The 24,816-nt window shown below is 35.1% G+C and overlaps 1 protein-coding gene across 1 annotated transcript in view; it reads right to left on the reverse strand.

Moving 5' to 3' along the window:
- Positions 1-14,806, reverse strand: part of LOC137398356 (26S proteasome non-ATPase regulatory subunit 10-like) — a 502,349-nt gene extending 487,543 nt beyond the window's left edge. The window contains exon 1 of the mRNA XM_068084463.1: positions 14,125-14,806. Within this exon, the coding sequence (XP_067940564.1) occupies positions 14,125-14,806 (682 nt within the window). The remainder of the gene's footprint in view (positions 1-14,124) is intronic.
- Positions 14,807-24,816: the final 10,010 nt, after the last annotated feature.

The following is a 24,816-nucleotide window of genomic DNA, read 5'->3' on the forward strand; positions in this document are numbered from 1 at the left end:
ATTTATGTAACTGCCACAATTTTGATGTAAGTTACTGCAGTTTCTATGCGGTCATGTCGAAAGCTCAAATCGCGCCAGTTATTGGCTGGTACGATAGTGGTTTTTCCATTGTAACCTTGCGGTCGCTAAAGGGTTAATAAGCAACAAGTTTCAAAATGCATTAAAAATGCGTCAAAATCGTCTTCACTTACACCTGTAAAGCTGAGGCCAAACTTCACCCAGTCATTCTTATTGCACTTACGCACTTCATAGCTCTCTCTTTCGAGCGTGTGCCCAGAATAACTTATCTCGTGATTTTGGTGTGATGGGAAACGGGCTCTCTCCTCTCATTTCTGCTTCTCAGTCAGTTAACTGCGATACTTTCTGCGTTAATGTTCATATCATCTGTTCATAGTTTTCTACCGTACGGTCAAATGCGTTGTGAGCGTTTTGCTGCTCATTTACTATATCTCCCATAGCGGCAAATCTATGCTCATAACAAGGTGAGATTTACTTCTTTCTATCTTACATATCAGGGATCGTTTGGTTCAAACATCATATTTGTACTAGAAATTGATTCATTGAGTTTATGTTGAGTATTTAAGGAAGAGCGAGGAATTTAGTACTTGTATTAATTTACATTAGCAACAGTAAGTTTATATAATACATAGCTGCACTTTTAATTTAACTAATTTATATAAGCCTCCTATAGTTCTTTATTATGTGAATCATGTGGTATATATAGTAACAATAATTCAATATGATTATTTGTTAAGGTATTTCACTTTAAAATATCATAAACATTTGATTCCGATTACTGATTTCATGTTGACTTTTGCCTCCCTCCTTGTCACGTTTGATAGAACTGTTGCTATTAATGAGTCTGCGATGTTCTGAGGATGTGAAATATGTGACGGGAAATAGCAAGAGATTACTGCATTTACTTTTGCAAACTGCTGATATCAAAACATGTTAATGTAATCATAAGTAAAGGTTCAACTATTACTTAACTGCATACTCTATAGCAATAGTTAGTTCTGTTATATCAACTGTTGCTAATCACGTCTATAATAACAGAGATAAAATGATAGTATATATGAGAATTCGTTATTGCTCGTTATCAAAACTTAGTTTACTCATTGTGGCCAGCTTTGTGACCTTGACTCAAAACCTTTATTCACGGCAAATCTAATCATTTCCTGATCTTTTTACCTTTTGGTTGATAGCATTTTTGGTTTTGCTTTGATCCCTTTGTGTATCAACACAAAGTGTCTAATCATCTACATTTTATTATACTTTCAGGCAAATAAGAGGTTGGCTGGAAAGACCAGTGAGGATCCCGAGTATCCTAAAATTCAGTTTCCTTCTAAAGAGTTGTGTCCTTTATGCAGGAATCCCAAAGAAATGTGGAATGGAGAAACAGTAAGGTTTAAAGTATCAAAACATTGAGCTCTCTAACATAGCACGAAGCATGCATGTTTCTATCTAAGCAAGTCGAAGTTCACCGTTAGTGTTATCTTTTTCTAGACCTTGATATCCAATAACTCTGCCATCTATGGTGATCAAATCTAACTCTCGCATTAATATCACCTGCAATGAGCAACTCATCTTTGCTGGGTTGATTTTTATTTTTAACACGCATTTCAACAGGTTGCAAAAGTTTTCTTGGTTTTTATCAAAAATTTTCATAGTGGAAATACAGACGCTTATGATAGACAAGTACATATTTCTCTGTAATGGCATGTGCAGAGTCATTATCCTGTCAATCACTGTGATTGGGTCATGCTCTATTTCCTAGGCTATGTCATTTCTGGTAGTAAAGCCAACTCCAGCCTTTTTTTGCTTATGCACTTCTCTGCAGCTCTAATAAAGTTTGTTGCCGCTGCTCACTAAACTCCTTGATAGCGTTAGACGGGTCTCACAGAGTGCTGCAATATTAATGTGGCATATCTGAAATTCTTTTGTTGACAGCGTTAAGGTACAACCATGCGTAACAAATGATTCGTTCAATGTGACAGAATCCTCGAAGTTAACAGAATTCACAGACTTATCTAGTCGAATATCACAGAATTATCTGAGCTGTTCATGCACTCAAAATTCTTTGACAAAACGTTTTTAATTCGTTAGACAAGTTGTTAGCGAGCATGATTCTAGCAGCTTTTGCAATTAGTATAGTCCAAGACAGATATCGCGACACACAATAAAAGTATGAGTGCAATTCAACCGCTTAAACTTATCAAACTGCTTAGGTTGCACTATTGTTGGTTAGCGAGCATGATTCTAACATCTCTTAAAATTTACGTAGTTCGAAGCACATATGGTGACACACAAGAAAAATATTACGGCACTTTGCCATAGTAAATATGATGGAACTGACTTGATTGCGCTCAAGATGACAATGCTTTTACCACGGAACTTTTGCTGCCTAAAAGGAAATTGTTATTATTAAAAAGAAACGATCTGTAACCATAGTGCACGAACGATAAAAACCAACAATAGCGCAATCTAAGCAGATGTATCGTATGTACTACATATGCTGAATTGCACGGGTACTTTTATTGTGTGTGTAATACATTTCTTAGACTATACTAATTGCAAAAGCTGCTAAAATCCTGCTCACTAATAACTTGTTTAGCTAATTTAAAGCGTTTCGTCGATGAACTCGATGTGCATGCACAGCTCAAATAATTCTGTTATATTCGGCCTAATAATTCTGTGAACTCTGTGAATTTCGTGAGTTTGGTCAGATTTGGTGAATAATTCGTTACGTGTGGCCATACTTTTAGACAGGTCTCACACAGAATGCTGCAATAATAATCTGGTTTATCTGAAGTTCTGTTGTTGATGGCGTTAGATGGGTCTCACAGGGTGATGTGATATTAATTTACATGTAGTGTATTTGAAGTTATGTTGTTGACAGCGTTTGACAGGTCTGACAGAGTGCTGCTATATCAATCTGGTGCATTTGAAGGTCTGTTGTTGACAACGTTAGACATGTCTCACAGAGTGCTGCGATAATAATCTGGTAAATCTAAAGTTCTGTTTTTGACAGCGTTAAACGGGTCTCGCAGAGTGCAGTGATATTAATCTGGTAGATCTAAAGTGTTGTTGCCACCAGTGCAATTTTTCATTATGATTGATTTGAGCTATCACTACAAAGAACTCTTCTGCAATTATCAAGATGGTCTTGTTACTCCTTTGTTTCCTTCCTAGCCGATATTTCACTGAGTGATGGCGCCAGAGCTAGAACCCTGTTCTAGCCGGACGATGGTTGAGTTGGTATGATTAGTATTGATTCGAATCATTTCCATATATCTGCATGTATAAGGTTTAAAGAAACACCAGTTTTTGCTCTACTAGAATCCCTATCTTGGCAGTACAGAGATGTAATCGAGCAAGAAAAAACAGGTCAACACATACAGTCATCTTTGGTCTGCTGCTGCGACTAGCTTAAGACTAACTCTATCTTTTCGTGTTTTCGAGTGCAGCCATAGCACACTTTCTGGGAAGTCTAGTCAGACTTTGATGGGTATTTTACTTCATTCTAACAGAATGCCCAAATACACCCCAGTTTAAAGCTGGTAGTGCCAGTTTAGTCTCCGGCAATATGACCCTCGAAGCAGGTTGTGTATTATCCTATAGCAGGTGCAAGTATCAGGTGCGATGGTTAAAGTTAATATACAGTAGACCTTTCTAAAACAAAACAATCTATTCCAGGAACCTTTACCTTATAGGATTATCTGCAGTGGTAATGAATTGTCAAGGCCATTTATTATGAGTGTAGTTGGTGAGTACAGTGACTATCTGTTAGTTATGTACACCCAGTCAACAGTTACCTGTATCAGCTAATATTTATTTGATTGTTTTGTTTCTTCCAGGTTTATGATTTTCTACATTCACTCTATGCAGATGTTAGACCCTTCAACTTTCCTAAACTCCTCTCTCAGGCTCCGGAGTGGAAACACTTGCCAGGCGTGGACTCACTGCGAGATTGGGATACCAAAACAGCCATAGGTCGTGCAGAGATGTCTATGTGCTATTTATTGTATATCACATCCGCTATTGTAATTGCCGGTTTGTTCTATTTTGTTGTCATCAAGAGAAGACTTCGACTGCGCCCCAGAAAGTGTTCCTCACGAGCTGAGTCAAACCTTGACTATCATAAACCAAATTAATAACCAAATAGAAAGCTATGTCACCAAATTATTTATATTTTTTTTGCAAATTTTGTGCTAGCATACATGCCATCTTCTTGTATGTAGAATTTTGTCTACTGGTGCTTCTTTTTTAGCCAATTAACTTTCTGCTGATCTGTTATAAGTTTTTACACTAGCTTTGCCAGGAAATATATCTATACCGACACTCTTAAAAATAGCAATAAATCGCTGCAACCAGTTGAGTCAATAATAACAGCTATAGTACTATTAGTACTTGCTGAAGTTGCTGTAGTACAATGGATAAGGAATTAATGAGTTGGTCTGACTTAATTACTATAGTTGTACTAGGAGTAGTGGTTAATTTAGAGGGAGCCACAGTTCTACTATGAATTAAAAGGATACTTTGTAGAAACAGCAGTACTTTGTGTCAGATGGAAATCTATTATAAAACTTACAGTGTGCCAGTGTGAGGATCATGCTGCAACATTTGTGCTGTAAGAGATTTACGTCATAAGGACAGTAAGATGCATGTAAATTGCCTAATCTGTTCCAAGATCTTTCAAAACTCACCCTTTTAGCCATGCAAAATGGTAAAACTTTACCTAACTCTTTTAATTTCTAGGCTGTTCTGTAACTGCAGAACTATTGCTTACCATCAACAACTTTCAATGATCAATCCCGCTGGTTTTATAGACCATGATTGCGGTAAATTTACAACAAGTTGATAGGGACTGCACATTTCTGACGTTCACTAACAATGATTTGCTTGTTTTTCTAAACGACAAAGTCTATTCTGCAAAGAAAAGCTAATAACAAATATTTTGCACGTCTACAATAAGGTTACTTTTTACTATAAAAAGCAGTTCTACCTGTTTGTTCATTTACTACTATCCAGGGGTCAAAGTTAGGATAAACATGGTTTTCGACGATATTCCAACTCGTGACATTAGGTCCGGTAGACCAAAGCTAAAGCACCTGCACCAACCGATCACCTTTGTGTTTATGAACAATTGCGCAGCTATGTTATTCGCCTTTTTGTCAACACATTTAATGATCTATTACAACAAACTAGAATGTCGCAAAAGTTATACACATATAATAGATATCCCGATAAGTGCACGACATCTTTTCTTTCTTAAGTGCAGCGAAAGAAACTAACATTTAAATCGATTATATATTATATCGGTTATATGGATTTTTTACATACAGTAGTAGTTTTTTTACGTTGTACGAAGCAAAAACTTTACATACATTTTTTACGCTATTCGGAATTTACATTAGATGAGCGTCTACTGTACTAAGTTTGACACACATTTTGATCTTTGGAGTTGTTGGCACTTTTTGTTTTAATAGACAACTCCAAATAAATTGTCCACGCTTTTCAACTTTGAACCTCGGTACCTAGTGAGCAATGCTTGGTCAGCTCATTCATTGCACAACAAGAGATAACCTCTGAGTACTACATAGTGTCCAGTAGACCAAAAGAGTATGATTATACCATATCCAAGTTGCATAAACCAAAATATGGTCTCTTTCACCTCCAATAAATTTGATAAAGAAATCAACTAGTCTACAGTGAACTAAACTCGGTATAAAACAAACAAACATCAGTAATGGTATATAAATAACTTCCATATCAACTGTCTAATAATGTTTTATGCACAGTTTGTAGTAGAAAATAACATGAATGCAAAAGTTGAATGACCTTTCGACTTCTACATAAAACAGCTTCTATATGACTGAGCTAGCTTCTTAGTGAAATTTTCAAATATAAAGAGCTGACTAATAGTCAATAATATATTTTTACATTGGTTTCTCATGTAGTCTATTGGGATTTTTCAACTGGCATAAATATTACCTGTAACCTAAGCAAAGGTTATCATATTTTACGACTATAAGAGAAAACCTCAACTTCCTAGTTTTTCATGTGATCCATATAAATAGTCAGTAACTCTATAATGGCCCTTAATACACTGTTCTATGAGCTGTCACCTTGTAGCACAAGATGTTTTAATGTATATGTACATTAAAACATCTAATGATCATACATATAAAACACATTTTTTGGTTTTAGTATGCGAGTGATTCATAGTAATACACATGTATTACCTCTACCTTTTATTAGCTACACTTTATACATTTTATATTTCAATTGACTGAGCAATAAAACTATCAATAGAAATATTCTTACACTCTATGAATATTCGAATTCCTTTTATGCTTCCAATGTCTCTATTTTTTTTAACCAACTCTTGATTTTCTCTGATTTTCCACCACGTTTTATCTATCTCTAGATTTATTTCTGTTTACTGCCTATTACTCTCAAAAGATCTCTGTAGAGCTCTGTGAGTATTTTCAGATAACTAAAAATAATTGGTTTATCCAACACGGTAAATTTTGTAACTACACAGGTTCCTAGTCATGTGAGAGTCTGGTAGTTGTCATCTCTCTGGTAAAATTAATACTAAGCATTGTGACAGATATTTAATCACCAACTCAAACAGCACACCCCCTAGCATTTAGCTCTAATGTATACAATTTATATCAATGATTAGCTTATCAGTGATCTGCTCACCATGCCGGCTGTTGCCATGAGCCAATGGGAAAAATATATGTTATCTCAAGGATTTATTTTAGTACCTCTTCCTTGTCAAGTAGGTAGCAGGGGCTACTTTGAATCGGTAGAATAAATAGCTCAACTTTTATGGTTCAATTTATGAAGAGAATATTATTACTATTTGAAAACCATTGAAACAGTAAATTAATGTCAAGAGTCCTGGTAAGTTGTCATCATTGTAAACAAACTTACACATCAAATGCTTATCAAAAATATTGATGACTTACACAATAATATTCACCAGTAAGGCTCTGAGAACTTATATTAACATGACTCATAGCTTTTATAACAATACATTCTCTCCTTTTAGATTTATCTCTTCACATTTATTACTTCTATTGTTAAAGAGTTAATCTTCATAGTCTTCATAAACTTGTCAGCTGCACAATTACAAACCACTTCTCTACAAGATATCTTAACTACCATTCAATACATTATTATGACATCAGTAGTGAATCCTTTTAGCTTTTGACATGTCATGTGATAACTGTGGAGACACCTGCGCATTTTGTAAAAAAAGGTACTATGTGCGTTCATATTTGAGTATTAATTTGACTTTTGAATCAATGATTGATTTATGTTTTATTGATCAATTCTAAATCAATACAATAGAGAATGCTGGTACCCATTTTTGCATTTTAGACTGCAAAGGTATCACAGCTCTAACAGCATAAACTGATTCTCTGCATCACAAGTCAGCCATACATACTGAGCTATTAATCTGAATTCTTTAGCTGGCAGGATAAACTTTGTAACCTAACAGGTACTTAGTCATGTGAGAGTCTGACTGGCGTCACATCTATGATAACACTGCTATATTCAGTGTGTCAGACATTTATCACATTGTAAACGACCACCTTCTGACCTTTAAGCTCCTTATGTATACAATTTATAAAAAAAATTATCAAAGTTACCCACACCCGATATGCTGTTACTACAAAACTCTTGAAACAACTCACATGGTATTCAAGCTCCCACGTATACAAGCCAATTATGAATGTTTACTTTTGCCATGAGACACTCAGTGACACACTTTAACCTTTATACCTTTTACATGTTTATCACTTATTGACATACCCTTTAGTGACAAACTCTGTTTTCAACTCCCATAATAAAGCACTCCAGTTAATTGGGTTGACATTTCAATATGTGAGCTTCAATAAAACATTGACTTTATTTCTGTCATCATAGTGATTCAGCACTATAGTGTCATATAAAGCTATTTTATAGACACCACAAATATCTAAAATATCTTAAAATTGTTTAATGTAGTTCTGAAGATCTCCAGAATTAATATTACTCCTAGTGTTTGCGGCAACTCTACTGGAAGGTGAAATGTCCACCATCTGTGAACTTGTTGGTTTTTCTGGTTGGTCCCAATCTGTTCAAGGAATTATATTCTTTTAACTAACAATTCCTTCTTCAAAGAATCAACTTCCATAGAGTGTGTATGTAAACCTGTTGGTTATAATATATCCCGATTACTTGCTGTAAACAAGAGCTTATACTACTGCAAAAGTTTTCTAGTCATTTCAACAGCGTGTTTATGGATGTCAATAACCTTCACAACAAAAATAAATCTTATTTACATAGTAATAAATTTAACAAAATAACACAATTGCTGTAACTTAAAAAAAAATTAAAATTATGTATTTTATATTGGAAATTATGACATCAGAATTGTCTCCTCTCAGCAATTGCATCTATTGTTGAAGAATTATATGTTGATTGCAGATACGAATAGTAAGGCTATCTGTTACAGATCACACATGAATCATGAAGTTATCTGTCATAAATCAGCCAAGAATCCTAAGGCTATCTGTTATAAATCAAACAAATACTAAAGCTACCTACCATAATTCAGACAAAAAACTTGGGCTCTGTCATAGCTAGGACATGAATACTAAGGCTGTCTGTCATCAATCAGACATGGATACTATGGCTATCTGTCATCAGCCTTAGTATTGGCCCTACAGTATCCGCAGGCGACAAGTGTGCTATTTTTTGGTGCATTTTGGACATTTTGTTCTGTTTCAAAAAGGTACTTTTTGTAATACGTTCACATCAAAGCCAAACACGTGGCTTGAAAAGAGATCATTTGGTGCAACTTGTTTCTTCAATAATGTCCACTATCTTTGGAGATGAATTTTACTGCAACATAGATGGTCTACCTTATCATTAGCCAATGGTTGCTGTTCCTGTTAGCCACTTCCTTATCAATGTTAAGGAACTGTTCATATTTAATATTAGAAATGTGGCCAACTGCAGCAGTGAGAACAGCTCTAAAGCATTGAAGGGTCCACATTGAGTAGGGATGTCATCTGTTAATCTATTCCAGTCATAGACCTATTAATTATACTAGACTGGGCAATCCAAGGCATCACGGCTCAGCATTGTGTCCTACTTAAATAGCCACATTCTTCACGACATAACGTCAACGCTTTGTTCACTCGCAGCTGGCCAGGCGGGGCCAGGCAAGCGAGTCATCATTGTTTATATTGAAAGAATGGCAGAGACAGCTTTGTTGCTACATGTAATTTGACATAACTACTAAAGTACATAAGATATTGGTTTAAAATTTTAGATGCAAAGCTTATACACTATGCATTCCCTACCCTGCAAATTTGTAAACATAAAGTTGAATATTTCATATGTAAAGTGCGAGTAAAAATGTATATTGATCTATTCAAAAAGTATTGCAAAATTATCAATGGTGCCCTATGCTATGGGCTAACATGTCAGATAGCTAGGTGTACAAACAGATTTCAAATGCATACACACTGGTAAATGGTAAACTGATTGCAGTCTGCCATGAATATAAATGTTGGGTCTTAGGTGTTATGCAAACAGCATCAGAAAATAGGTTTATGTTCACTTTGTTGCTTTGTTCACTTTGCCCAGTCCATTCCAGTTTTAAGTAGGAAGCCATTGAGAGTGGAGCAACTACCAGCACTGGAAATGATTCGAAAGTAAATTTTACTCCAATTGTTTTCAAGTGTGGTTGTGAGAGGTACCTAGATATGAAGAGCAAGAAATCTTGCGGATTTTTCTGAGATATGCATACAAATAATCGTTTTTTCTAAAAAAATTTCTTAGAGTTCCTTGCTGGCACTAATATTTGAAAAGTTGCTTCGCACAAAGAGGTGTCAACCCCGGAGTAGACAAAGTGTTGCCCATTTCATGAAGCATTTCATAACCATGACAGGTGGACATAGGCTAGTAAATGAGTATGGTGATGGCTGTGCTATATTTAGAAGTGTAGCTAGACCTAACGAAAATATTTTTACTTTATGATGGTTGCATAAGAATGCAATTATTTACTGATTATTTTGCAGGACAAGGGGAGTAAAAAATTTTGCTGTGCATTTGGTTGTTCTAATACTCCAGCAAAAGACAGTTAACTCTGTTTCCACACCTTTCCATCAGAAGAAAAACACCTACACATACGTAACATATAGTTAATAGTTATAACTTTTATAGTGTATAACTTTTTATAATAATATTAGCATATGATATTTATTTAGCAGGCTATGTGATACGGAACTTAAAACTCAACTGCAATGACTGCACCAGCTTTATAGCCTCCTGTCCAGATTTACGCACCAGGGATGACGCGATACTAATCAGTGTAAAAATAGAGGTGGTCTGTTTACACCTCATCCTGTCATCACAAAGATATGTCCAGGCTCAGAACAGATCATATGGCAGTGTGTCGATTTACAAGGAATCACTGCAGACATACACAAGCTGGTAGTCACAAAGACTCTTTTATTGGTTTTACCAAGCAATTTGCATCAGGAATTTCCATGCTCAAGTCACAGCGCAGCGTTATTTAAAACTATCACATCCAGATATGTCAGAATTAGAATTTACCATGAGGCTACAAAGGTAGCAGCTAACAGGAGTAATCTTAGATCAAAGCTCAGCCGACTGGTCGTCCTTAGTCATGTGTAGCCTGTCACAATATGTCTAGAAAATTGCACCATTTGTAATTTGTTTTCTACAATTTTTCTGATGCTGTTTGCATAACACCTAAGACCCAACATTTATGTTCATGGCAGACTGCGATCAGTGTGCCATTTACCAGTGTGTATGCATTTGAAATCAGTTTGTACACCTAGCTATCTGACATGTTAACCCATAGCATAAGGCAACATTGATAATTTTGCAATACTTTTTGAATAGATCAATATACATTTTTACGCGCACCTTACATATGAAATATTCAACTTTATGTTTACAAATTGCCAGGGTAGGAAATGCATAGTGTATAAGCTTTGCATCTAAAATTTTAAACCGATATATTGTGTACTTTAGTAGTTATGTCAAATTACACGTAGCAACAAAGCTGTCCTCTGTCATTATTTCAATGTAAACAATGATGACTCGCCTGCCTGACCAGCTGCAAGTGAACAAAGCGTTGACGTTATGTCGCGAAGAATGTGGCTATTTATGTAGGACAACGTGGCTTCGCATTGCCCAGTCTAGTATAGTTAATAGGTCTATGATCCCAGTCTATAAGACTTGGAATTTTGCCAAGCTATGCAGGTGGTATTATATAGCATGAGTGCAGTTCAATAATGAACATGTGGGTTCATAAAAATCACTTCTAGTTGAGTAGAGAGGAGAAAATGAATCAAGTATAAATATAAAATTGTATTTAATTATAAATCTTAAAAAAGAACTATAAGTGATTTCAATTAAACAAAGAGGAAGGAATCAGCCCTGAGGATCGTGAAGTTGGTCTCCTGTCTCGTCTGTATCAGTGGGAGTACGCAGATAAATATCTAGTCTGTTAAGTCTCTCCATGATGGCAGCCATGTCTAAAAACAGACGCTTATCAGAGTCTAATAAAATCATTAATAGATTTCTTCTCTATCTATTAGCTCTGTACAATCTCACAAGTACCAAGTGTAAACCATCAGACTAAGGCTAGGTTTTTAAAAGATGGTTTGGAAAAGCCAAAACTGTAGTCTAATCTGTTGAGCCAGGCAATGCAATTTAGCCTGTGGTTCACCTGTTCATCGCTACCAATTTTGATTGATTTGCTCAATTGAACATTAACTAATATAATTAATTGATGACCTGCCAAAAGCATTGATGAACCAATGCTCCTGATTGGCCAATTCTAAAACACCAATATAATCAAGGCTCATGTACTGGTACTGTTACATCTTACAATAATAAGCAATAAGCAAATGTAACATTACAATTAGACAGCTTTATTAGCAACTGAACCACAGTTATCACTAGCCACCTCAACACAGAACAAGTCAGCTGACCAGCTGGTAGGTAAGACAAAATATAGGGGATGACTCATCCTAAGCTATTTATAGAGCACTAGCTGCACATGTCTGGGCAGGAACTAGACTGAACGCTAGTGATAGTGCATACATATCAGGTACTACATACAAAGGAGGTGTAAAGATGGCATCCATAATTAATGACCAGAAGTCCAGTTCTACTTAAGTTAAAAACTCACCTGACATCTTGCGATTACCCACATCCCGCAGGGCTAAAATCTGCAACTGCGACTCTGCTAGCTCCTCCTTTAGTTTGGTCAATTCTAGAACAACAATATAATCAGGGCTCATATTCTGATATTACAAGTTGATGAATTGTTTTATCAGCGGCAGCATCAGCTACAAAATAAAACTAATCTTATTCTATGCTCACCTTTTGTTTTGTGTCTGTCTGCTTTCTCAAGAGCAGCAATTTTCTTGTCAGTGGCAGCAGCATGTGCTACAAATAGGTACAAAATAAAACTTCAATAAGCACCAAAAAGTAAAAATAAATACTTTAATTCAATCAACAGACCATCTTAAGAATAGGGAGTCTTCCACCTCATTCCATGTTGGGAACAGAGTCGAAGAACAGAAAAATTAATGTAACAAAATTAACACAGTGATTGTGATGATGCATCTGAAAAAAAGATTGCTTTCATCAGGAAACGAACTTTCAACTTTCAGCTGTGTAGGCACACAGTACCACCAGCACTAAGTGACTGCCTTGCCACATTCAGGAGTAATTCAGTAGAAGGTCATTACAGTTTACTGCACAGGGCTTTTATGGTACTCATACTATTAATTACAGCTGTTGTAGATTTTCTCACAACGTAGCCTTAGAATCTGTCAAATGTTAAAAAATGTTAAAATATAGCCTTAGAGTCAGTCTACTGCTAAGAGTCTATGGTAAAAGTTACTAATGAAGGTAAATCAAATAGTGTTGCTGCTAGGAGTACATATTCTAATAGTTCCGACTGAATGATATACTTATCTTGTTTAAGGCTATAACCAGATATGCAGCCTCAGTGAGAAACAATAGACTGAGAATCTGCATTTAAACTGTTTAATGTGAGAATTTTTAGTAAGAATATTTTGCCACTGATGATGATAATAATGGCGCCTAAGAACTACCAAAAATTGATGTTTGTCTCTATGGCTTGAAAAAAAAGTGATATCCTACAGCGATAAAAACCGTCTTAATTGCCGTCGGGCAAATAACTTTTCGAATAAATGATGTTGAGGTCGAGTTATCTAAAGCAATTTATCATTGCGAGGGAACGAACCAAACAACTCCGTGCGAGTTAACCTTGTATTTGAGATGAAATCTTACAGTTATTTGAGGGTGCGTTATCTGAGTTTGGCTCTACTTAACCACAGAAAGTTCCTAAAAAGTTGGGGCGGCTCAGCAGGCCAGCCGTCCCAGGAAATAAGGGGCTGACTAGGAGTAAATGTTCGATAAGTTCCTACAATATATTGTACTTATCTTCTCTGAGCCTACAACCAGGTGTACAACTTCACTGAGTAATAATATACTGAAAACCTGCATTTAAACTGTTGAAAATTTTAAATAAAACTACATCATTTTTGTGCTTTCTCAAACATTGTGATTCTATCTTTAGCAAAGGCAAAAGTTGTTCTATAGGAAAAATATACTACTATATTTCTAGGAAACAGCTCATGTTTCTATTTAAAACTGTAGTGAGTAGTAAGAAAATTCATGAATCAGGAGAGTTCAGCTAAGTGCTGACTAATAGCTGCCACAAGGTGTTGAGCTGCTAACATCCCTTTAATCCTATCAGTTTTGAATAAGGAATTAAAATACTCAGACTATTATTATCCAAGAGAGAGCAGAGGTGATGAGTGATTAGCAAGAGTGTTGGCTGAAGAGAAGAGGCTGAACTGACAGCATTTAACACAGAGCCAGAGCTGAACTGCTTTTTCAGCCCACTGCAGTCTCTATGCAAGAAAAATGTAGATGGAAATCCCCAGCGCATGTTTATAAAGATACGTTGGGGGGCAACTTGAAGAGTTATGCAATAGAGTAGTACAAGTGAGTAGCTGGTATCACACTGTATAATAATACTACCTGCTAATACTGGCTGCTGCCAGCTCTTAAGCAGCTCTACTGACTCTTTCTTTCCCTCAGACTCTGCATCCTCCAGAGGAGTTCTACTGTTCATGTTCATTCTATTGACGAGAACAGAGACTTTATCAGGAGGGATGGAGGTCAGCATAGACTGTAGAACTGTTGTGTGTCCCATGTAGGCTGCCTTGTGCAGTGCTGTGTTTAGGCTGCTATCCTGTATGCTGAGCAGGGAGACTCGTTGCCTGCCTGACAGGCTGATCAGTAGAGTCTCTACTATCTCTGTATATCCTCTACCCACAGCCACTGTTAGAGCTGTCCAACCCAGTTCGTCCTTCTCAGCTAGCAGCTTATACTTCTTACCAGAGGACACAGTATGAAGCAACAGCTCTACTAACTCTCTATCTCCCTTCTCCACAGCCCTGTGCAGAGCTGTATGTCCATCCTTAGTCTTCTCAAACAGCAACTCATCTGCTATTCCTCTCAATGGACTGAGTAACAGATGAGCTACTTCAGGGTGGTCTCGGTAGATAGCCAATAGCAGAGCTGTATACGACTTACTGCCTCTGATTGTTCTTATAAGCTGAAATAGCCGATCAGGAGGGGTGGTTGTTAGAGCAGCCTTAAGATAGGTAATGTCGGGAGCTCCATTAGCTCTAATGTATTCCCTAATCCACTGCTCCATTGTCTGCTGTAAAATACTCCACACAGTACATTGTGATAGAGAAAAATGAAGAGAAATTGTGACTCACCTGCTGACTTTGGGTGAGCTGATGACTTATATAGCTTCCAACCATAAAAAGGTTGCTGCAGATGCACCCTGGATATTCAGTATATTAAAAGAAGACTATGAATATGATATTCAGAGCTGAGAAATTAAGCATCAACTGTCCTGATATTTGCTCTCTCATGTGTTACGCTAAAGAAAAGAAACTCGATGAAATTGTAATAAAGACAAAGCAGGAAGCTGCAATAAAATTGGTCGAGTCTGCTACTTTGAACACTAAATTCCTATATTACTGGTGACTATATACAATCAATCAGCGGCCTGCAGCTGATTCTAATCAGAACAAAGGCAAGAGAAGCAGCTGAAAACTCTAGTTTCAGAGCTTCTCATTCTACAGACAGTCCTCAACCTACGAAAGAGTTACGTTCTAGACGATTGTTCGTACGGTGAATTTGTCCGTAAGTTGCTTCAGTGCTATATTTTGTATTATAATTTATGTTTAAGGCCTACATAAGTATTTTGAAAGTTTATATAAGTATGTTCAAGGCTTGTATAAGTAACTTGTAGTGGTTTGTACTAAAAAAAATCTGATAAAATGGAGAGAATACTGTGGTGGATGCCAGGCCATGACACTGCATTTCTGAATTATTGTATATGTTGTCCTTTTTTATTATATCGTTGTTTTAGTTGTTATGGTATCACTTATCGTTGTTGTCTTTTTTTGTATGTGTTGTCCTTTTATAATATCGTTGTTTCACTTGTAATGCTTTAGTTATATCTGATATCCCATCACAACACTATCACTTATCGTAACTTATATTGTTGTCATACCAACGCGCTAGCTGTCCTATTTTTCATCTTGTTAGCCGGTGTTCTTACCTTTTGCCGTTAGCCGGAACGGTTGATATTATCTTATATAAAAGAGGGCGCTCATTTAGTTGAGCAAAGCAGATCGCCGTACGCTCCTCGGCTAGTAAAATTTCTTTCGTTAATAAAAAGCTGAATGAAAATACACACAATCTCTTCTTGTTATTGATTAGTCTAGATCGTGCCAAGTAAAGGCCTGCAATTTCCTTTACAACCTTACAGTAAAAATAAAAAAGTTATTTGCGCACTGGAGATACGTTCACGCACTTATGCACTGCAATGAACTGGGCAGAGGAACGTGGATGCTGGGTGATGCCTCTGAGTAGTGCCTCTTTCTGCCGCTAATGTGTCTTTAATACCGCCGATATTAGCAGCGGATTTACATAGATCTGCTCGTATGTACCGTTGTCGTAACTCGAATGTTTGTAAGTGGGGGACGCCTGTATTCAAAAGAGGAATATGACATATTTACAATAGGAAATGTATGCAGGAACAAAACAACTGAGGAATGAAACCAGAGCCTCCTGAATTTAAATTGACCCCACTAGAGGATAGACTCTATGAATCTCCTCAGGATAGAGAGTGATAGTCTCAGGAGGTCAGACTTATATTATAATCACACTGACTCAATGCCTCTCCTCATATGTTCTATTATTCCCAGTTAGTATAATATCAACAGATGCTAATATAACAGAGAAGTTATACTTACATATAGGTGCTCTGTAGGTGATATGCTTGCTTGCTGCTCTATGAACTTTATGGCTTGAAAATGTCTCCGCCCCTCAATGAACAATCTGCCTCTTGATTGGCTGAAGCAAATATAACTTATCCAATAACAGAATAGTTTGCCAGCCAGTATTGAAAGTGGACAGTTAACCTCGCATCAATAATAAGTAATGTACCGAAGAAACAATTATTTAAATAATTCATCATGTGAGTCTATTATATGAAAAAGACATTTGATGAATATTTAAAGCAAATCCAGGACTAATGCTAGTTATATGTGTGAGCCTAGCAGCACTAGTGTTTTGCTGCTTGAGATTTCTGCCGGGTCTAACAGTGGAAAAAGGAACCAAGATTTACATGCTGCTGAGTAACAATACAGTAACATTATATCCCTACTTCAGTAGTTTAAACATCCACCATGTTCAATATAGTTTGAACTATTTACTAGTTGAAATGTCTAAATTACTATCAAATGTATTATATCAGTTTTAGAACTTTAAAACGGCATATTATTCTTGATTTTCCAACATTCTAGAAGGTTGAATGTGCTTGAGCTACCAGTTACCGTTTTACATGTGATCTCTATTCTTCATTCTAACTTCACTAGCAAAATCCTGAAATAGGAAGTTTTGAACAATCTCCCATCTTTATCATGAGCTCAAAAAGGTTATTATAGTAATATTGTTGTTGTTAAATATAATTTTTAATAATAATTTTGAAGTTATTACAGTCATGTAGCTTCCTGTAATATTTTAAAAATCTTAAAGTGTTCAGTGAGTTCAAAAAGAGCATGGTAGAGTGCAAAGGTGTTCAGAAAAAACACTACTGTGGTGAGCCTTGTACAGATGTCAGTGAAGAAATGGACCAAATACATCATTATGAAATGTTCATATGAAATGTTGTACATAGATTTTCACCTTAACAAAAGTAGATCCTGGTTCTAAAAACTCTGGTGTCTACGTTCAACTCTAGCTGCTCTCCACTCTCTTCTAGTGATGAATGTAAACTGACAGTTATAAAGCTATTTCCACACAAAAATGCCAACCATGTAAACAAGCCACTGTACTTGAAGACTGCAAAAAGTAACAATGAGTACACAACTCTCATGTTATCTACTGGGAGTAGCTCATTTATCTACAAATGGTTGCAGTGCTTGTAGGACAAAGATAAATCACTAAATGAACAACAATTTCTCTTTCAGCTTCAGCATATGCTAGACCAGGTAAGTGAAATATGGTCCGTGAGTAGGACCTGCCCTGTTGGATGATTCAATCTGGCTTGATATAAAATTCTGAGTATGTCAAAAAGAAGTGAGTCATTTACCACTGCTCTGAACTGATAATGTAACTACATAGATAGCCAAGCAACAATTTACTGCAACTGTAATGCACTTTACATATAAACATCAGTGAGTACGTATCCATGTGCAGTGAAATTTTTATAATGGATGACACACCTGTTGTTAAAACAAGTTGAACAAAGCCTTAACATGGACAATGTATGTTAAATAATGAAAATAACATTATGCTCTTGTACATTATTAGTTATCTTAAGGTGTTGACTGATGTTTTAAAAAAATAATCAAGAAAATTGACCCACCAAAAGCCGAAATATAGCCAGCCAAACACAGGTCTACCTAAAAACAAATCAGAAGAAAAACTCTTCGAAATTCTCGAAAGTAGTGACATATGAAATCGACTCATTGAACATATGCCAGAGTTTCGGACCCTTACCACCGTTACGTATAATGATTGTTTTAGGCTACGACATGTGAAACGCTTCTCGCGATAATAAATAATTTACAGACTAGCTCTTGTTTCTCAAAAAAATCAAGCAAACACTGTGTAAAGGCTGTTGCCCACAACCCCTTGCCATGATTTTTCAAAACAGAAGAGCAGGTTTTGACTATTGTGCTTCAAATTTTAACTCGATCTCCATGGATATGCTCTGACAATCCTCTGCTCAACGAACGGCGCGTGTATAGTCTCTATGCGACATCCGCGATTTGTTTGTTGTTTGTTTAGAATAGAAATGGCAATGTGAATTTTTGTTCATTCATCGTTTTTCTACTGTGTACCTACTGCAGCATTCACTTGATTTTTATGATTATTGTCACTATTAACAGACTGTAAGTTCACTACAGCCATAATTTTAAAAATAATAGCTTGACCGTGCTGCTCTTGCCGTAAGAAAAGAAATTGACAACTTTTGATTTGATTTTTCTATTTATCTATTATCTTATCTATGATTATTTTTTATGAATAATATAATAATCATAATACATATTATGCAAAATAATAATATAACTGTGTATAAAACCATTGATGTAACTAATATACTTCCTAGAAAATTCCAAATGATAACCAAGATTGATGATTGATTTAATTGATTCCATTTATTAGCTATAGTTAAAAATATCTGAACAGCGCTGAATATGAGTCTGACTAGGGAAGCCATGTGGGAAAACAACAAAACTGAGCTGAACTAGCAAGATAGTGAAATGTTGCGAAATAATAGATGCGTGTAATTATTTTTTGCTAAAACTAATCTACACGTCAGAGAGACTGGTTCGGACTTCTCAGAGCAATGATTGTTAGGCCTAATTTAATTGTTCTATACTTCCAGGGATTGAATCAATTAAAATGCTGCGATAGTTATAGGAGAGCGCATTAGTTGGCTTAATTGACGAATGGCACACAAGTCGATTTCATACGTCATATATTGATGATTACTAAAACACTTTTGTTTTTTGGTAGACCTGTGTTTGGCTGGCTATATCTCAGCTTCTGGTTGGTCAATCTCCTTGATTTTTTTTAGAAAATCAGTCAACACCTCAAGATAAACATAAAATAAGATAAAATATAAGATATAAAATAAAATGTTTCAGGTAACATTTAAAACCTAAATTGCAAACTGCTATAATGAAATCTTCAGGTTTTTCCATGTTTTGGTCTAGCCTATATACTATATAGGCTGCTAAACAATGAGCCTTAATCGACTATAGTTGCAGATTTTCTCTGTTCACTGTGTCAAAAGTCAGAGTCCAAAAATAGTTGTAGAAATAGGATTAAAATATAATATTTTTAAAGTCAGTCCAACAGTTTAGATCAATATTTAGATATACGATGGGAAAGTGCAATCGTAAGCAAAACTTTCATAAAGGTTCACTCAACGCCAAACCGAAGACATCTCAAAATAGCAATGCATGACAGTCTGAGTTTATAAAGTAATTGTAGTCATTTACAAACTTTTGGAAATGTTAAATTAGTAGTTATCTTCTCATGAATAAAATAACCTTGCATACATGTTTTTCAAATATTCCCCGAAACCGTGAATGCAAATTGCTGTAATAAACTCTTCAAAGCTTAAATAAAATGCGTTAAAAACATTATTGTGCTACTAGCTATGATATGTTCAAAATGGAGCAAAGCGTCGTGTCGAAAAAGTAATTGCGTTAAGAAGATACCTGAACTTTGATCAAGCTGGGCCATGGTGTCATCTGATGTAAATTACAGTGCCACTAGCCTTCAATGCCTTTATGAGCTTCCTCATCGCATACTGCAGGAGATTTCCTAATCACATGAGCATTACACTTACCCGAGTGATTAAACCATTTGCAGCAATTTTACCATTTTTCGACAAAATTATGATAGAAGTTATCACGCCATGATTAAAATTATGAAGACTACATACATTTTTTCTAGAATTCTCCTTTAAACCACGTTGGCAGGTTTTTTATGATGTATTGTTTATGGTACACAACAATGTGAAACAAACTTTTTTGTGTTATATGTAATGTCTGTGATTTGTTTAAAACAAAGTTATGTGCGGGGTTGAAACATATTTGCATTAGAAAGGTACCCAAATGTTGATTATCTTACGACATAGTGTGTCATCTAATGTAAATTAAATTGCTATTAGCTCTTAATCAATTGATGCGTTAGAAGTTAAGATACAATATGTTTATTTTGTCTCATCAATCGGCAGGGCATATGACCAAAACCCAGACAAAGAAATACTTGTTTTCGTTTTTTGAGTTTGCTTGAACAGAAATGTACACAAATCTTATCATAATAAATAAGTTCATAAGAAGAGAAGAAGAAAATCAACAAGCAAGTGACAAGTTTTTAATTCATTATATTCATTTTGTTTATTTTAATAGAATCCATTGTTGAATTGCTACGTTTGATCACCACGATTTGTATAAAATACCATTGGAGTGTTAGTCGTCTACCATCAACTGACTAACGCAGGGATGACAGTCCAATTTGTGCAGGTGTTTTTGGTATAGTTTGCGTTTCATATTTTGTAATAAAGTTTCACTTTCAGGTTTTATTGAAAATTGGTTTTCAAATAGCAACAAAAGTTAATTTCATATTTTCAATGCCATGATTTTGATAGGATGGATTCTCAAAGCTATTTTGCGTAAAATAATTACTAGAAGTTTTCACTCTGTATCACCATAGCAACATACTGCAATGCCATCATGAAAACAGTTGAGTCACTCTCATTCTTTTGTAATTCAATGTCATTGTTTGATTTCAAAAAAACCTATGCAATTGATCAATTTGATCAAAGAAATCATCTGTCACTCTGGATCAACCTTGCTGGCTTGAATTATCATCACAGTGTCAGTCATCTGTAACAAACTACCAACTTGCACCATTACCATTGTTTTTGAGCTGTTAACTGTACCAGTATAGTTTATATTTTCTAATTTGTAATAGAGAGCCACATACATAATCTATTGAAAATCAATCGTTTTATGGTAACATAAATTAATTCAACATTTATAGAACGATGGCTTTAACAGGAGGTATGTGCGTAGCTATTTTTTGTAATTTGATTACAAGATTTTCATACATACATAACACTGCGATCGACAATGTATGGCATGGGGATATTATGATGGAAACAGCTGTGTTTTTCTCATTCTTTCATGATTTAGTGTCACTGTTTACAAATGAGACACTCATACAATCTGCCATGTTTGTGCCATGGAATTGATCTTACAGACTGACAGCATTGCACTTGTGCATTCATATAGGTGTTGCTTTCCAGTCTTGCTTTCCAGTCTTTTTTTATTGCTTGCATGCTCATGACCATCTGTAGCAATGAGCGAAAACTTTTCACATCAGCAAAAAATTTCCATGAACTTTTAACATAATGGCTTCATCTGTTTTATTCACAAAATGATGTTGATGTTGAAAAGATGTTGGCCAACAGATGGTGTATTCCCTTCTTCCACGTAATGGCTGAATCCCCATTTGCATGCTGAACTTATCATGATAGGAAGCTATGATGACCTGCAGGGTAAGTGTTTCATCCACAGTTTCAGTCACAACCCGCATATCTATTACATAATATTTCTGGTCTGAAAAATTATTGTTTTCAACAATTGTCAGTTTCATCAGTATTATTGAGTAGTCTAAAAAATCTATGAATCGGAGTTGTTCACTCGTTTTGTTTTTTTCATAGCATTTTCATGCAACCTTTGTCAAGTATCAGTAATTCAGTAATCAGTATCAGTATTGCTAAGTATCATTGTGACATAATATATTTATTGCTGATATATATTATGCCTAATTTGAGTATATGTTATAAATTAGAAAGTTTTAAAGAAAGTATTGGAATATTTAGCTTCTTTAATGAACTATAATTCATGACTATTGCAACATTAGAATATACTTGCTAACCACTACCATTTTGTTATTTTTCATGGTTTTTCTCTGGTCAAAGGGCTAAGCAAATCACATGTATGGTTTTGCTGTAACCGATGCTAGAAGTGAAATCTATCATATTTGTATATATTAGGGTTGCTTGATGTTTGCCCTGGCTGATTTGCCATGATTGGTTAGTTGATTGTTAGTGACTAAGCTCAAAACTGGTATGGCTGTATTTATTATGCATCTAAACGAGTCCCGACGTTGCACACATAATTAAAAAGTTTTTGCACAAAAATTCAATTTTATTAGACATAGACACTGTTTACTATTTTCATTTCTAAATAAATTTATTTATCTATTTATATATTCAATTATTTTACATGTCCCAATTAGCCAAGTGCTAAAACCTCACAATGTTTAAACTTAAAACACTATATTAAAACTATGTTTACAAAAGCTAAAACGACAGCAATAGCTTGATATCAATACTGTAAGTAATACTTACTCATAGAGCTAACTTACATTACACATTATACCTCATTTTACACCATTACACCTTCACATTAGAACAGTTTAGGTAGATATTGTTGTTTTAATACAATTTGTATTATGCACAATTGTCAGTTTGTTTAAATAATCTTGTAAATTTATTTTTACAACTTCCCTTATCGAAAGAACTCTGCTTAAAGGTTGATCATATACTTGCTGTCTGGGTTCAAATCCTGGTGAAGCAGGTCGAGCTTTATTAAGACTTGTCTCCCCAACATGTCAAACTAGCACTCATTTCAAGATTATTATTTTCATTTAGTTACCCATATTTGTACTAACATAACTAATTACATATTTTAAAAGCCAAAACAGAATTAACGCTAAATTTAAACTAAAATTAAAACTAGTTAGTTTTATAAAACTAATTTCATATTTAGTTTGAATTGAAATAAATTAGCACTAAAAGTGATTGCTTTGGCTCTGTCAAAGTTGTCTCAACGCATACTTCTAAGTGTGACCCACTTCTCTCACAAGGAGGCATGTCAAACATAGCTAGGTTAACTGTAACTTAGTTTATTTTATCCTACCTGCTGTTTGTTGTCATTGTTTGGTTCCTGATTTACAATTATTATATATTCCAGTAACTAATACTAGCTCTCACAGTAAACCGCTAATCAATTATGGTTATACATGACACCGGTTACAAATTGCTAATACTACTTTTGAAACCACTGATCTAGAGTCTTTGAAGCCATATTTAATTATCATTTACATTGTAAGTCCACTACTCAATAAGCTATGAGAACTGAACAAGATAGTGTGTCGATACCTCCCTGCTTCTTACTCGTGGATTTTGATCATTTATGTTTCCGAGCTGCTTCTCCATTGAAAACACACGGGAACAACTAAATATAATAAAATAGGTTTTATGTATTAAAATTTCTTTGAGGACTGATACTCTTTTTTGTATATAGCTGACTCTATATATGTGACAAGCTGTGCTAGTCAGCATTGCCTGGGTAATAAAAAAGTCTTTGGACAGAACATTTACTTGTATTTAAAGTATAGCAACATTTGCCATTTAAGCTTTCAATTTACATATCATGAGAAAAGTGTTTTGTGTAGTCGAAAGACAATTAAGAAAGAAAATAAAAACAACTGTAAAGGACTTCAGACTTTGTCAAACAACTGTAACCTTCCAACTTTATACCATGAGTCATAAGAGCCAAGCGAGAAGTAGACCTTTATTTTGATGAAAAGTTATGTTTGTTTATTGCTGAAAGTGGCATGTATGAGATAACTCCAAGTTTACAGATATACAGAGAACTGAGCAAATGTATATCGCTCATCCAATACCACAATAACTCTACAATAATTATTTGCAACATTTTTGAGTAAACACCTTCAGATTCTGTATCGTCTTTATATTAAAGTTGTTTGAATTTGGATATAGCTAAATTGCCATAACTGGCTAACTAACTTTTGTGAGTAGGCTTAAAACTGCTATACCTGGATTTATAATGTAACTAGCTAAATGCTCTGCATTTAGCAATAGCAATGGTTTTTGCACCAAAATAATTCTTGTTCATGTAATATATACAATGTTTAATAGCCTGTCTTGACAAGCTGTTGTTTTTGCGTAGTTGTCCCCCCGTTGAGCGGCGAGCAACAACATTGATTGTAACAACTTCTAAGTTTGTCTTTTAAGACTTTGATAAAATCCAAATTTATTAAAGTCTACTGTTGTAATGAAGGATAAATTATATCTCCTTCCCTGGCAAATGTTAGCGTTAGCTGCTATTGTATGTATTAAATTTACATTTTAATTAATCACATTTCTTTCCATTATTTTTTATTTGTTGCTTTTTGAAAGCATGTGGTAAGTTAAGACAATAACGAGCATATATAGTCTTCCTGTTACAATTTCTTGTTTTGAGTGTTTTATTTGCTATTTTTCGAGTATAGAAACCAATCAATAAATATTTATTTGTTTTATATATAAATAAAATGCACCAACTATTGCTATTTAAGTTAGAAAGCCTTGGAATTTGCCCTATATTTATATCATGGATTAGACATTTTTTAATTAGTAGGAAGCAGTTAGTTTCAGTGGAAGGTGTTGAATCACATTTTTGCGCTTTTCTCTCTGGGGTCCTTCAGGGATCCGTTTTGGGTCCGCTTCTGTTTCTTGTTTATGTGAACGACTTGCCAGACAAAATA

This window comes from Watersipora subatra, chromosome 6 (genome assembly GCF_963576615.1).
Source record: "Watersipora subatra chromosome 6, tzWatSuba1.1, whole genome shotgun sequence".
In the NCBI taxonomy this organism is placed as follows: Eukaryota; Metazoa; Bryozoa; class Gymnolaemata; order Cheilostomatida; family Watersiporidae; genus Watersipora; species Watersipora subatra.